At 46.4% G+C, this 13,565-nt stretch overlaps 2 protein-coding genes across 2 annotated transcripts in view; both read left to right on the top strand.

The window, feature by feature from the left end:
- LOC126083090 (NUT family member 2G-like) overlaps positions 1–8,594 on the top strand; it is a 49,788-nt gene extending 41,194 nt beyond the window's left edge. The window contains exons 2-8 of the mRNA XM_049896432.1: positions 2,351–3,062; positions 4,445–4,573; positions 5,720–5,862; positions 6,924–7,219; positions 7,534–7,650; positions 8,012–8,165; positions 8,530–8,594. Of these exons, the coding sequence (XP_049752389.1) occupies positions 2,351–3,062; positions 4,445–4,573; positions 5,720–5,862; positions 6,924–7,219; positions 7,534–7,650; positions 8,012–8,165; positions 8,530–8,594 (1,616 nt within the window). The remainder of the gene's footprint in view (positions 1–2,350; positions 3,063–4,444; positions 4,574–5,719; positions 5,863–6,923; positions 7,220–7,533; positions 7,651–8,011; positions 8,166–8,529) is intronic.
- LOC126083166 (transforming protein RhoA-like) overlaps positions 1–13,565 on the top strand; it is an 885,451-nt gene that overhangs the window by 487,952 nt on the left and 383,934 nt on the right. The gene's annotated exons all lie outside the window — the stretch shown is intronic.

Genomic DNA, 13,565 nt, shown 5'->3' on the forward strand with positions numbered 1-13,565 from the left:
ATCCCAGATGATCAAAATGACCTGGAAGATTATGTATAATTGGTGTGCTGGTTTGCTTTGGGAGCCGTGTTTTATCTTTATGGAACCAAGATTCCAACTCTGACCTTCTGACTGCAAATTCAGTTCTGTTCTTATGAGGGTAAGTAAGTCATAATAGTCAAGGTTTTTTTTTTATTTTGATTTTTTTTCCTCTGAAAAGTTTGCCAGATAAAATACAGGCCACTTGTCAACTTCAAATTTTTCAGAAACAATGAATAACGTTTTTGTGAAGTCCTGTTGGTGCAGTGTTCTTGAAAGCATGTCCCCATATTACACAGGGATTCCTTGGAGTCCTGTATTTTACTTGCTAAATCTAGCAAGCCTATTTTGGGGTAATTTGAAGCTTACAAAAATATTGCAGTTCTCATTGTAGAATCTAGGGCATATGTAGGAATACAAACAGGATCATTGACCCAGAAAGGAAAAAAAAAGTATAAACGTAAGAGATTGCATTAATTTTAAGGGAATATATATACATATAGGAACACACCTTCATTGTATAATGAAAAAAAGGGAACTGAAAGAACTTTTGATAAATGAGCATAGCTTGTGTTAGTTACCCTCAGTCACATACAATATTATTGGAAAGAGGATAAAGAAATAGAAAATATCATCGATTTCTACTCAGATGGAGAATTTGGTTGCCAAGAAAAGGTGTGGGGGCGGGGGGAGGAGTTGTCACTGTACAATCTATCCGAACTGTTTGACTTTTCAACTCTGTAGAGGTATCTTTCTTTAATTACTGAATTACAGTCATGGTTAGGAATAAGATACTTAAATATAAATGTACAATATAATAATCTGGGAAACAACAGGAATCTACTTCTGCTCATGGAATTAGAGGCTGTCGGCCTTCCTTTAACACTGTGGGGCTTTCCCGGAAAAAGGATCATGAGTAAGGCTGGCCATGCTGCAGCCCCCAGAGTTTTTAGTAATGAACGGGAGTTCAGGAACACAAGGACTGCTTCCTAAACAATAATGCATAAAATACTGTATGCATACACACACCAAACACAATGGAACTTCTGCGAAAACCCTAATTTCAAACACTCAGATTCCTTGTTTCTATATGTACCCCACCTTCCATTACACAACGTGTCCTGAATTTTGTTCATGAAGTCCTGGTGCTCTTACAATAATTCAAGAACCTACCACCTAGAGTTGGGGAACAGGGTGGGTGTAGGGGCTGAAAACTAGGTATGTTGTTAAGAATTGAGGTCTAGAGTAGAGCCTTTGCACTGTGGATCTCAGAAAGAACCCACAAATGGCCCTAAGAGGTTTACATGATTTGTGTTCTCAACCATAATTTGAAAGAAACATTTAGCTTTTTCCTACCTGTCAGATCCCTTTCATGGAATGTCTCCTCATCCCAACCTGCCCTCCACCCCTCCCCCACTGTAGAATGTCTGGAGTCCTACATTCTACTCCTGTTTAGATTCAAACTTTTCCCTCCTTTTCTTGGATCCATGAGCATCTGTTGGAGCCAGATCATGCTCTGAGTCCAGGACGTGGCGATTTCACGTGCTGAAGGCTGCCAGAGAGCTGTGGTCAGTCCCCAAGCCTGTGGAGATGTCTTCAGAAGGAGGTAGGCCTGGAGAGGAGGAGGTGTGTTATCCGATTCCTGCCACCCCTCCTACCCTTGGGAATTCAAATTTGACACTTCCCCTGGGGACAAGCTGTCTGAGCAGGAGTGAGGAGTGGACCCTTAACATCACCCGGAATATCCCACCCAGGGAGCCTGAAGAGGAAGATTGGAAAATAGACACAGGATGTTGGGGAAAGAGGAAAGGGGTTTTATAGTGTGCACCACGAAAAGAAACACTCAGGAGGAGATGAGGAAACCACTCTTTTGAAGACTCACTCCTTCAAGAAAGTCTGGAGGACACTTTCTACTTCAGAAAGTCTCTTCCCTGCTAGTGAGCCTCCTGAGGGCATTTCAGAGTGGATGTCAACCCTGCTCCATGGGTTGGAAACAGCTTATGAGATTGGCAGCCTGTCTGCCTGGGATTCCTGATACAGGTTCTGTGAGTCAATGATAGCTTGGGCCTCTTACTTCTTGGTAGACAGAGGCCTGGGGGTCTGGTTGAACTGCTTACAACTTCTCTAGCAGAAAACTTCTCAACTGGAAGGAAGGAACACCTAAATCACTCCAGGGATTTTTTGCAGTCTTCACCAGTTCCCCCTTCCATACTGCTACCAATCAGTTGAGATTCATTTGCTGATTCCCAGTGACCAGGCAGGGAATTCGGATGACCTAACACCTGGTTGCCTTTCCTCCTCCTCCATTTACCCTTTTCCTTTGTCTCAACAGCAACTCCAATGCTGGGACCAGATATGACCATGAATCCTGGTGCCTCCATGTCTCCTTTTGCTGCACTACCCTTTCTGCCACACACTCCCGGACCCCCACACCGAACTCCCTGGGAGCGGCACCTGTTGCCCCTCATGACTTCACCATGCCCTCCAGGCACCCCTCTGCAGCTCTCTGATTTCTCTAGGACACTTCTGGTGCCAAGCGTTGGGGATTGTGGCCCCAGTGGGGTCAGGCCTGGCAAGGTCATTGTTCAAGTGAGGACAGAAGGGAGATCAGCAGAGCTCCCTGGAATTCAGACCTTTGTCATGGCACAGACCCCACTTCATTGGAGTGCCCCAGGGGCTGCCAGTGGGGCACTTGAGCATGCTCCACCCCCTTTTGGGGAAGCCTCTGCTGTGATCCCTGCCACTTCTGTTGTGGGTACTCAGGCTTATAGGGGAGTTTGGTCCCCAACTCTTTCTCTTCAAGCTCCACCACCAGCTGCCCAGCTGGCCTCCATTTTCCCCCAAGTGAAGGCTTGCTCAGGCCAACATGCTTCTTCTGGGGAGGAAAGCCTGGCCGCCACACAATCCAGCCTTTCACTGGATGACGCCTCCTGTAATCCCCAGAGTGTTTACCAGAACTACCGACGTTGGCAATGCTTCAAGACTCTGGTTGGGAGGCACCATCCCCAAAGCCCTGATACAGAAGCTCTTTCCTGCTTTCTCATGTGAGTGCCCTAATCAGCTGAGATTATCCTGAAGCTTTCAAATAAAGAGATCTTGGGGAGGCACAATGGAGGTTAGGCTCTTTAGAAACACTTGAGAGAAGGTCATGAGGGTGATGGGATGTGTTATGAGATGATATATTCCTGATAATATTAACCGCACCTCCCTGTGTAGAACACTTTCAGGTGCCTTATCTCGACTGATGCTGACCACTTTGTACATGAAGTCAATCTGTACATTTTAATCGTTACCTTAAGTATTATTTACAGGAGACTAAACACTGTGGTAGAAACCCTAGTAGCATGGTGGTTAAGTTCTATGGCTGCTAAACAAAAGGTCAGCAGTTCGAATCCACCACCCTTCCGCGGAAACACCATGGGGCAGTTCTACTTTGTCCTGTAGTGTCACTATGAGTCGGGATTAACCCAATGGCCAAGGGTTTGGTTTTGGTTTTTTTAAACACCGTGGCAAAGTCAGGAGCCATGATGTGAATATTAGTCTCAGATCACAAACACTACGTTCTTCCACTGCTCTTTACCTTGCAACAGAGGAGCTGAGCATATTTTGGCCTTTTCCACAGGAGACCCGAAATGGGCAAGGCCTAGGACAACCACTTGAAGTTTACTCCCACCCTCATTCCTCTGGAGAATTCCAGTTACAACAGGGAGGTGGTAGAGTATGCACAGTGGTGAAAGGCTTGGGCTCTGTCCTCCTTAGAATGGTAATCCTGAGCAGGGCATTGTACATCCTCACCCTAGAGTATCTCATCAAATAAGGACACAATTACAGTTAATTAAGAGGAGAGCTAAGAAGATGATATGACCTAATATATGAAGTGTAGTCCAAAAAAAGTACCCACAAGAGCAAAACTTTCCTAGCTACAGTGTGTGTGAGTGGAAATTGGCAATGAAGTGCGGGGTCATGGGCTTCTGTGAATGAAAGGCAGAGTGATTAGTCATGTGGGAAGCATTATCTTTTCAGAGCAGACCCTACATCTCTCTCAACCCTGAGCTTCCTAACAGGTCAATCAATATGGAACTCTGATCACATTCAACAGGATGTTTTTACACATACATGTTGCTCTCACTGGCTGAAAGACTGAAGACATCTTCTTCCACCCCTACTCCCCTCCACTCGCCCAGGAATAAAGACACAGTCCACTAAACCCAAATTTCAAGCAGTCTTAGGGATTCCCTGGATTCCAAAACAGCCAGTGGTATCCTAGGAGCAAAAGCACTTGAAATCTAAGACACTGAAAGAGGGATGGACACAGACAAATAGCAAGATAGATGTGAAGATGGGCAGAGGATGTGTGTAGGCGTGGGGTCAAGATGGGGATGGAATATGTATTTCTCAAAACTTACTGACACGCATGGGTATTTAGCCCAGTCCTGCGATCCCTGGCTAGACTGAAGCCCACCATGACCCTGGAGGAGGGACTCTGGCAGTCTGTACAGGAATGGCAGCGCAAAAGCAATTTTGACCGGATGATCTTCTATGAGAGGGCAGAAAAGTGAGTCCATGGCATCCTGGCCCTGTTGGGACTGAGTGATGAGTTATAAATGAAGAGGGAGTGTAGGTACAAATCAGAGGGGCTGTGTGAGGAGGAGGTGTGCACTTGGAGAGGGCTCCTGGTTCCCTGATGATCCCGCACTACCCTCAGACAACTGCTACCACCACATTCACTGCCTGGAGTTTTCTGTTCTACATTCCTTGATGAATTCACCCCTTCTACATGTTGGATTTGTGGATGCCCTGATACTGGAGTGTTAAGACAGAATGAGAATAAACACTGAGGCTACCCATGGAGATACAGTCCAAGCTGTAGATACTCTGCAGTGAGGGGATGTGCTGCTTGCCTCAGTGTCCATATAAGTAACAGGGAATTTGGGGCCACTCTTCCTCATGACAACAGGTACAAAATTGTTCTACAACCATCCAAGAATGGTCCAGGCTGGAAAGCTGTGCTCATGGGAAGACAGCATCTCAGTCACCCCGTTGGACATGCTTCAGTCCCTCATTGCCTTTCCTCCCTTGGTTTAAAAAAAAAAAAAAAATCAGAGGAGCCTGAGGCTTTTGTGAAACCTCACATTCCATCTTTTTCCAAATGTCTCTTGGACCACTTGCCCACCTGGTTTATATCCCAAGGCCTCCAAGCTTGAGACCAGGACCGGGACTCTAGGAACTAGTCCTTGGTGTTATCCGCAATCAACTTCATCCCATTCCAGGTTCAGGCTCTCACCTCTACTGTGTGTGTTTTAGGCAAGGGCAGGAGAGGCTTGGAGAACAGTGTGCGTGAGTGGGTCCTGCTGTGTGTCATGTGGGTCTGATTCAATTCAACCAACCAGTGTCAACGTTGTGGTGTGCCATCAGGTGATAAGGGCACTATGGCTGTGTTAGGAGGAGCTTCCAAGAAGGCATGGCTCATTTCCTATTCTATGATGAGTTGTGCTGCAGGTGAAGGGATGATGTGGTGAACATGTAAGGGACCCAAACCTTGTTTATGCCTCCTGGGAAATGGACTTACTGGGCACCTGGACAGGTCATTAAAGGCACATCTTTCTGCACTGCCCCATAATTGGCTGTTGCCTGGTCCTGGGGCTCCTGGTGCATCTTGCCTTCTCCTCAGCATAGCCTGTGCCTCCCTCACCCTTGTCAGGTTCATGGAGTTTGAGGCAGAGGAGGAGTTAGAGATTCAGATGTCACAGCAGAGGAATGCGTCTGTCTGCCTGCTTCCTCCAGCTCCACGCAATCTTGATCCTCACGGGCCTTCATCATCCACTGTAGCTGGCCAGCGTCCAGGTATGGCTAAGCAAGTTCAACAGGAGCTACAGGCCAGGGGTCAAAGGAGGTATGTAGGGACTGGTTATGTTGGGAGAGGCATTGTCTTCCCATGTGGTGCTTTCCTTTCAAGAAGGGGCAATGGCTATTTCTATCAGCAGAGACTGCCAGATGCCTGGGGTCTCCGCTACACTTCATTACACACTAGTAGTGAGGTGGTCACATTTTATAACTACTGTTTCATATGCATTATCAAAGGTGGGCTCCAATAGCTAATCAGCTTTAAATGCGGGTCTCAATGAGACTTCTTGTAAAAGAATAGTTTCAAGTTTCAAGTCTCAAGTTTCCTCACAAGTTGACTATCTTAGACCATCTGCCTCTTACATCTTCTCCTCTCACAGTGTTTGTGGCTTCAGGTGTGCCTGCCCTACCAGGAACCATGTCAGTGTCTCCATAATTCTGCCTTTACAACACGGTGTTGGGTGGTGACTTAGTTATCTAGTGTTGCTATAAAAGAAATACCACAAGTGGATGGATTTACCAAACAGAAATTTATTCTCTCACAGTCTAGGACGGTAGAAGTCCAAATTCAGGGTACCACTTCTCAAGGAATGCTTTTACTCTCTGTTGGTTCTGAGGAAGGTCCTTGTCATCAATCTTCCCCTGGTGTTGGAGCTTCTCAGCACCGGGACCTCATGTCCAGAGGATGGGCTTCACTCTGGGCACTTCTTTATTGGTGGCATGAAGTTTCTCTCCTCTCTGCTTGTTTCTCTCTTTTCCATTTGAAAAGACATTGACTTAAGATACAATCGAATCCTGTAGACTGTACACTCCTGTAGACTGAGGCCAGCCTCATTAACACAACTGTCTATAATCCTCCTTCATTAACACCATAGAGGTTAGGATTTACAACACATAGGACAATCACATCAGATCCCAAAATGGTGCACGACCACACAATACTGGGAGTCATGGACTAGCAAAGTTGACACACATTTTGGGGATACAATTCAATCTGTAACAGTTAGAAAGAGCCAGAATTTGCTGCCATATAAACATCCTCTTTCCAACCCCTCCTATAGTGTTCATTCCAAAGAAGGGAGGTTCCATGGCACAGCCCCCTAAGCAACATCAACACAGACCCCACCACCCTGGGGAGCCCAAGCGGTCCCATGAAATCCCTCCTGAAGCTGTCAAAGAGTATGTTGAAATCATGGAAGATCTCCTTGGAACTGCCCATTCAGCCACTGTGGAGCCAGATGGGAAATGTGAAGAAGAAGCAAATGAGGAACAAGAGGAAGAGAATGAGCTGTACCCAGACCCAGGACTCCTGAGCTACATTGACAAGCTGTGTGCACAGGAAGCATTTATCACCAAGGTGGGCCAGGACCTGAGGATTGGTGTGTGTGGGTTCTGTACTTTGGCGTTCCAGCCACCAAACATCTGGAGTTTTACCCCAGACATTGTAATTAAGTTCAGTTCCTTCTTCCATGATCGATGTATGTGTCCTTTTCTTGTGTGTATATGTGTGTGTGTATGAGTGTCTGTGTAGGTGTAGGTTGGGGTAGTGATATTTTAATACAATACTGGATACAAATTCGAGAGGGAGATTATTGATTGTCTTCTAGAACCTCTAAATCACTGGTTACTCCTTGTCAAGGATGTTCACACGCCGCCTCCTTCCGTTCTCAGGTAGAAGCAGTTATTCGCCCTCAATTCCTGGAAATGTTACTATCACCAGATTCTCAGGTAGATCCCATGTCCTTAAGGCAGGAGCTGGAGGAAGAGGAAGGACTCACTCTCACTCAGGTAAACCAGAGGAGGAAGGGAGAATCATAACATGAAACCCACAGGATTTCATCTAACCCAACAGTGCCTTGGCTGTCATGGCTTCTGGGGAAGGCCAGCTCCAGGTGTGGGAGCAGGTGCAGAATGAGGAGGTAAGAGATAATGGGGTGGCCAAGCAGAGCAGTGGAGTGGTAAGGCATTGTGCTTGGGAAAACCACACAAGAGGATGGACAGGCAGAGCTGCAGTACTAGTTATTGAAGGACACTCATGTGACTGACTTCCCTAAATCCTGCCCCAATACTATGGTCTCCATCACCCACTCAGCCACGTGTTCTCACAGTCTGTACAGAATCAGTAATTATCCATTTTCCTTCCTTGCAGCTGGTGGAGAAGCGACTGCTGGAATTGAAAGGAAAAGTGGGTGTGGAGGCACCCCCAACTTATGGTGTGCCAACCATGGAGTCACCTTGTACAGAGTCTGGGACCGGTCAAGACGCAGGGAGCACAGATAACCACAGCATCCAACTACAGATGAGTGAGAAAATGAGCACAAAAAAGTTGGATGCAGATGACCTGCCAAAAGATGGCAGCGGCTACAGTCATCTGTCTAAGTCAAAAGAACTTGCTCTCTTTACGTGGAGTCCCATGTCACAGGAACTTAAGTCTGAACAATCAACTTCTCCTCAACGGGGGTCTGGTTGCACCACCCCTAGATTGGAAAACAGAGAAACCTTAATGTTCTTACAAGCCTCTCCTATTAGTGAAACACCTGGGAAAGGAGAAGGGTCCAGTGAAGAAGAAAAGGAAGAGGAGGATCTCCCCAGCCTTGACTTCCTCTTGGCATCTCAAGAAAGCCTGCTGCCCTGGAGTCTTTCCACGAGTCCTCTGCCTGCCTCCAGCATTCTGCACCGTGGAGTTCGGGGTACCTGGGGAGCATCCCAGCCCCGATCTCCGGAGACAGTGAACCTTAGCCAACCTGGACATACAGCTGTGAAGTGTAAGGTCCCAGCTCAAGTCAGAGCTCCATCACTTGCTGCAAAGCGGCCCTACTCAGGGGCTGACCTTGGAGTCTCCGGGAGGCAACCCTTGACTGTGGGCGAGGTCCAACTCTCACGGCCTGTAAAAAGAAGGGATGACCCTTCCACTCATGGAAAAAGGAAGAAGCATCTCCTTAGCCAGTAGTGAGCTCTCCTCTTCTGTATGTCAGACCCTCAAGTTGGGGTCCCGTAAATAGATTAGGGTTGTCAACTCCTCCTCCATACTTATTAGGCTAATGCTTCTCCTCTATCGCAGTGGTACTTCCTGGCTGTTGTACAGACACGATGAGCGCAGAGAAGGAGGCCAAAGCCTGGGCAGGGTGCACATGTACTTCCATGGTGGGAGATGAAGCACAGTGGCTTTATTTAAGGAATAAAAATAGTCCTCTGTAAATTGGGATTAAAGATAGTTTTGTTGGAAGAAATTCTCATTGCCTCTTTCTTCTTGTCCTCCTCTGCTGCTGGATGGATTGCGGTGATGTGAAAAGGAAAACATACACGTGTCCCCCGTGTTCCTGATCCACGTGTGACTGACCCAGTTCTCTCCTCCAGCTTTACCTGATGTCCTCAGGATGCTCCTGGGGACAGTCTGGGTTTGACCGCTCACGGCTGACTGATAAATAGCCAGTGATCACTTCCATCATCCATTTTTCACAAGCTATGGCTTGGTTTGGGGAGCTTTCTGTGGGTATCCTATGGATATCTCTGTCTCTTAAGATCTATTGATGGAATTTGCATTTCAACGTTTCATCCTTCTTGGTCATTAACTAATGTTTCTATAATTGAGCCTGGAGGCTGCACTTTTCTTTAAGATGCTTTTTCTCTGTCTGCTAGAAAGATGCCGGACAACGGATCTTAAACGATCCTTAGCACACCCAGGGATTTTCCTGTGTGGTTTATTTGACTTGACAGGATCAAGGCTTGGCTTCTTAAGGGCATCATTCTCTGTTTCTCTGCATTTACTCTAAGAAATGCTATCATGAATTCTCAAGAGGACTTCTAAATAAGCAATGGTAGTATGCTATTTCTGGTGAGGACAGAATGAGATGGAATGTGTTGGAAATATATTTATGTGGATTTCTTTTGATAGTGTGTATACGAGCTATGAAAGCAGACAGAGAAGTTAGGAAGTCCCTTTGCCTTATTTCTGGACAGGAAAGAATCTCATTCAACTGGATTGGGAAGTTCCAACCTGCTGTGTTCAAGGGAACTGACCTCAGGTGCCTTTGGAATCTACCAAGGAGCATCCTATAAGCACTCTTCCCTTTCTTCCCCAAATGATGACTGAAATTCTAGGGTTAGATTGATGTAGATTTGGTCTTATACTTTCATTTAAAATAGTTCCTTACAAACAGGAGGAAACTTACCTTACAAAAGAACAATAAAGTTCAGGAGAAGCAGAGACATGCTGAGGTTCATGGCGGACCTGAACGTCTGGAGTGTGGAAGGCTAGATGTGAGCAGGGTTGGTAGGAAGGGCTGAGAAGCGCTGAGGCATCGGTTGTCCGACTGCCCGGGCATTTACATAGACCCCATCTTCAGAGCAGTGGGTGTTCCAGTGGTTTGGCATTTGGTGCCTGTGAGCTGCTTCATGTGTTGGGAAGTTCCTAACTGGTATCTGGAAGGAGACCTCTGCAAGTAAGATTCTGTTGGGCAAAAAAATCAAGACGAAGAGATGAGAATGAGGGGAGAGGACACCTCTGGCCTTTCCTCAGAATTGTCAAGTCCTTGCCCTCCAATCTGCACTTAACTCCTCAAATCCAGGTGTCCATGGCCTCACATCTCCAGCCCATTCCCTTCAGTAGCTGATTCTCAACTTGGAAGCTCCCTGGAATTCACCAAAGTTTTCTCCCAGCCTAATGCTGTTTTCTCCATGTTCTAAACTCTAATTTTATTCCAAGTGCCTGTGAATTTTCAGGAATGCCATGTCCCAGAAGGTTCCTGGCCAACACCATGCAGGCACCTCATAGAGTCTCCTATTCAGCATAACCGGCAATCCTGGTGTATCGCAGGTATTTGAGTGTACACACCAAACATCAAAAGACAATGTGGTGAGTGAAGGACAGACCCCTGGCTCCTCCATTCCCTGCTGTTTGACTTTAGAAAACTTCCATAAGTCCTCTACGTTTCAGAATCTTCACAGGGAAAATAGCATAACGCTGTACACCTCTCAGAATGTTTGGGATATTAAAGGAGTGATGCAGCCAGTCCTTGGCACCCAGTGCTGTTGGCTGTAGGGGCTAGGAGGCACTGCATATTCTCACAACCCTCTCTTGGGTGGCTAGATGGAGTTGGGTGATACCTCCAGCCCTCGGGTCCCTGATGTGTGTGGATGAGGTCCCTGTTTAATGGGCAGGGTGACATCAAATGTCACGAATCTGCAACTCCCCCTAGACTGTTGCAGTTGAAAACAGGCTTCAAGTGTATGCCCTCATGGTGTTGAATTGGCCCACACAGGTACAGGCAGGGGTGAATGGTGCTACATGTCCTCAGACCCTTTATGCCAGTGTCCAGGCAAAGGGGCAGCTTCTGGCCTGACTTCCCAGCTGAGGGGGCATGGTGAATTTTTATAGCCAAGAGACTAGTTTGGGTGCGGACAGCCCTGAGCTCTGGGATAGAGGCCTGGCAGTTGTTGAATAGTGCCTAACTGGTGTCAGAGTGGACAGTGGAGGGGGGGTGCGGGTATGGGGAGGGAAAACAGGCTCTTCTCCCCTGTTAGAGTCTTGGAGGGGGAGGGCTTATTTTGACTCCCACACAGTAGACAGTAGGTTAGAAGCTTGCACTTAACTTTCGCAGGTCCAGTACCATTTCCATCCTGATTTGGAGGCTTCTGCAGACTCCCCACCGCCCAGCCTCTCCTGACATGGTGAAACCTGTCCTGAATGCTACTGCTCTCCTCAGCCTGCCATGCACCAGCTGACCCAGCCAGCAGGGTGCTGGCAACCTCACAACTGGCACTTCTTTGCTGCTTCTGAACTGTCTCTCCTGCATCCTGCTGCTCAGTCCAACTCCTCAGCTTTGTCTTTGATGATCTGGGCTCCTACACGGTCATACAGAATTGATCCACTTCTTTTTCATGTCTTAGATGTAAGAAGAACAACAGGAAGCATCTGATTATTTTGAAATCTTGGCCCTGCCTCCTCCTTTTTTTTCTTTATACAATTAAGGCGTATTCCTATATATATATATATTTGTTCCATTAGAATAAAGTCAATTGTTCCATTGAAATAAATTCAGTGTTCCACGCCCAGCATCAACGATCCTATTTGTATTTTTTTAGTCTAGAATCTACAATGATAATTTTGACATTCCCTTAAACTTCAAAGTCACCCCAAGAATAGACTTGTCGGGTTTAGCAAAGAAAATACACGCACCAAGGATCCCTCACGTGATATTGGGAACATATTTACAACAATATAAGTCATTGTTTAACAGAAATTTGAAGTCAATAAGTGGCTTGTATGTTATCTGGAAAAACTACCAAGAGGCAGAAAACATTAAGCTGTTATGACTTACCCTCAGAAGAACAGACCTGAATTTGCAGTCAAAAGGCCTCAGTTTAAATCTTGGTTCCATACACATGAAACACAGCACCCAAACCAAACCAGCATACCAATTTCACAAAATCTCTGCAGGTCATTTTGATTATCTGGGATATTGAATAGTCATCAAACACTCTTGAGCACCTAGGTTTAGTGGGCAGAGAGCAGACATAAGGGTGAGGAAGGCAGAAAATCTTTTTCTCTGAAGAAAAAGTGCATACAGTGCTCTAGCCCGAGGATCTTCAGTTGTTAGATAGGGCCCCATGGCCCTGAAATGGGTGGGTATCCTGAGACCAATGCAAGATTCTACTCACTCAGATCAAATCCCCATCCACACACGCACTAGCTCCCATCTATCTCCTAGCTGGCCGTTCCGGGTCATGAAGCCCTAATTCTCAGCTTCAGCTTCACCTGTCTCCATCACACACTCTTGCTTTTTGGAATCCAGGCTCATCAATGTATGTCCTAAATCGTTGCAGGAACCGTGGTGTTATCATCCTTAAAGAAAGAAAGTTTGTCTTTTTACTCATCATGAACACAATTTTCAGTGTATTATAGTGAAAATGATTTGAAAAAGTATTCATTTTGTTGTTTCGAGAGGCTTGGTAGAAAAACTGGTCATGTGAGATGAGGGTGCTGACCCCAAGTGGTTGCAATAAGAAAAGTCACGTGAGAACAGCTTTAATCCTGCTCTCACAGCAGCAGTGGTTTTTGGATGGGAGGATATAGGGGAAGGAGAGAGGCAGAGGAGAAGTGTTCCACACCGACAGCCTTCACACAATAAATGTCCCTACTGGCACTAACAACCCTGGTGGTGTAGTGGTTAAGGGCTATGGCTGCTAATCAAAAGCTTGGCAGTTTGAATCCACCAAGTACTCCTTAGAAACCTTATGAGGTAGTTCTACTCTGTCCTGTAGGGTCACTATGAGTAGGAATCCCCTCAAAGGCAATGGGTTTTGACACTAACATAGTATCTTGTCCCGGTACGAAGACATTTTGACTCAAGAAGGAAATGTTGCAGAAAAATGCAACAGGAGTCATGTTGTTGTGGAAAAGCAGAGAATTCCTCCAGAGAGGACAAGGACTCTTCTCCCCACTTCACTACAATTATGTGAGAAAGTCATTTCATAATGTGTCCCTTTTGAATTGCCTCATGATTTCTGAGTTTTAGCTGAACTATAAACCTGATAAGACTCGAAGAATATTTCTATTTACAGCATCGACAGTGTTTTCCCAGTTACTGTGAAAAGAGCACCTCCAGGCAGTTTCTGCCTCTCTGGAAACTGCCCCCCGCCCCCCCCCCCCCCCCCCCCCCCGCTTAATTCTCTGCAGCCAGGAAACAGCTTCTTGATGTGCC

Source organism: Elephas maximus, chromosome 9 (genome assembly GCF_024166365.1).
Source record: "Elephas maximus indicus isolate mEleMax1 chromosome 9, mEleMax1 primary haplotype, whole genome shotgun sequence".
Classification (NCBI taxonomy): Eukaryota; Metazoa; Chordata; class Mammalia; order Proboscidea; family Elephantidae; genus Elephas; species Elephas maximus.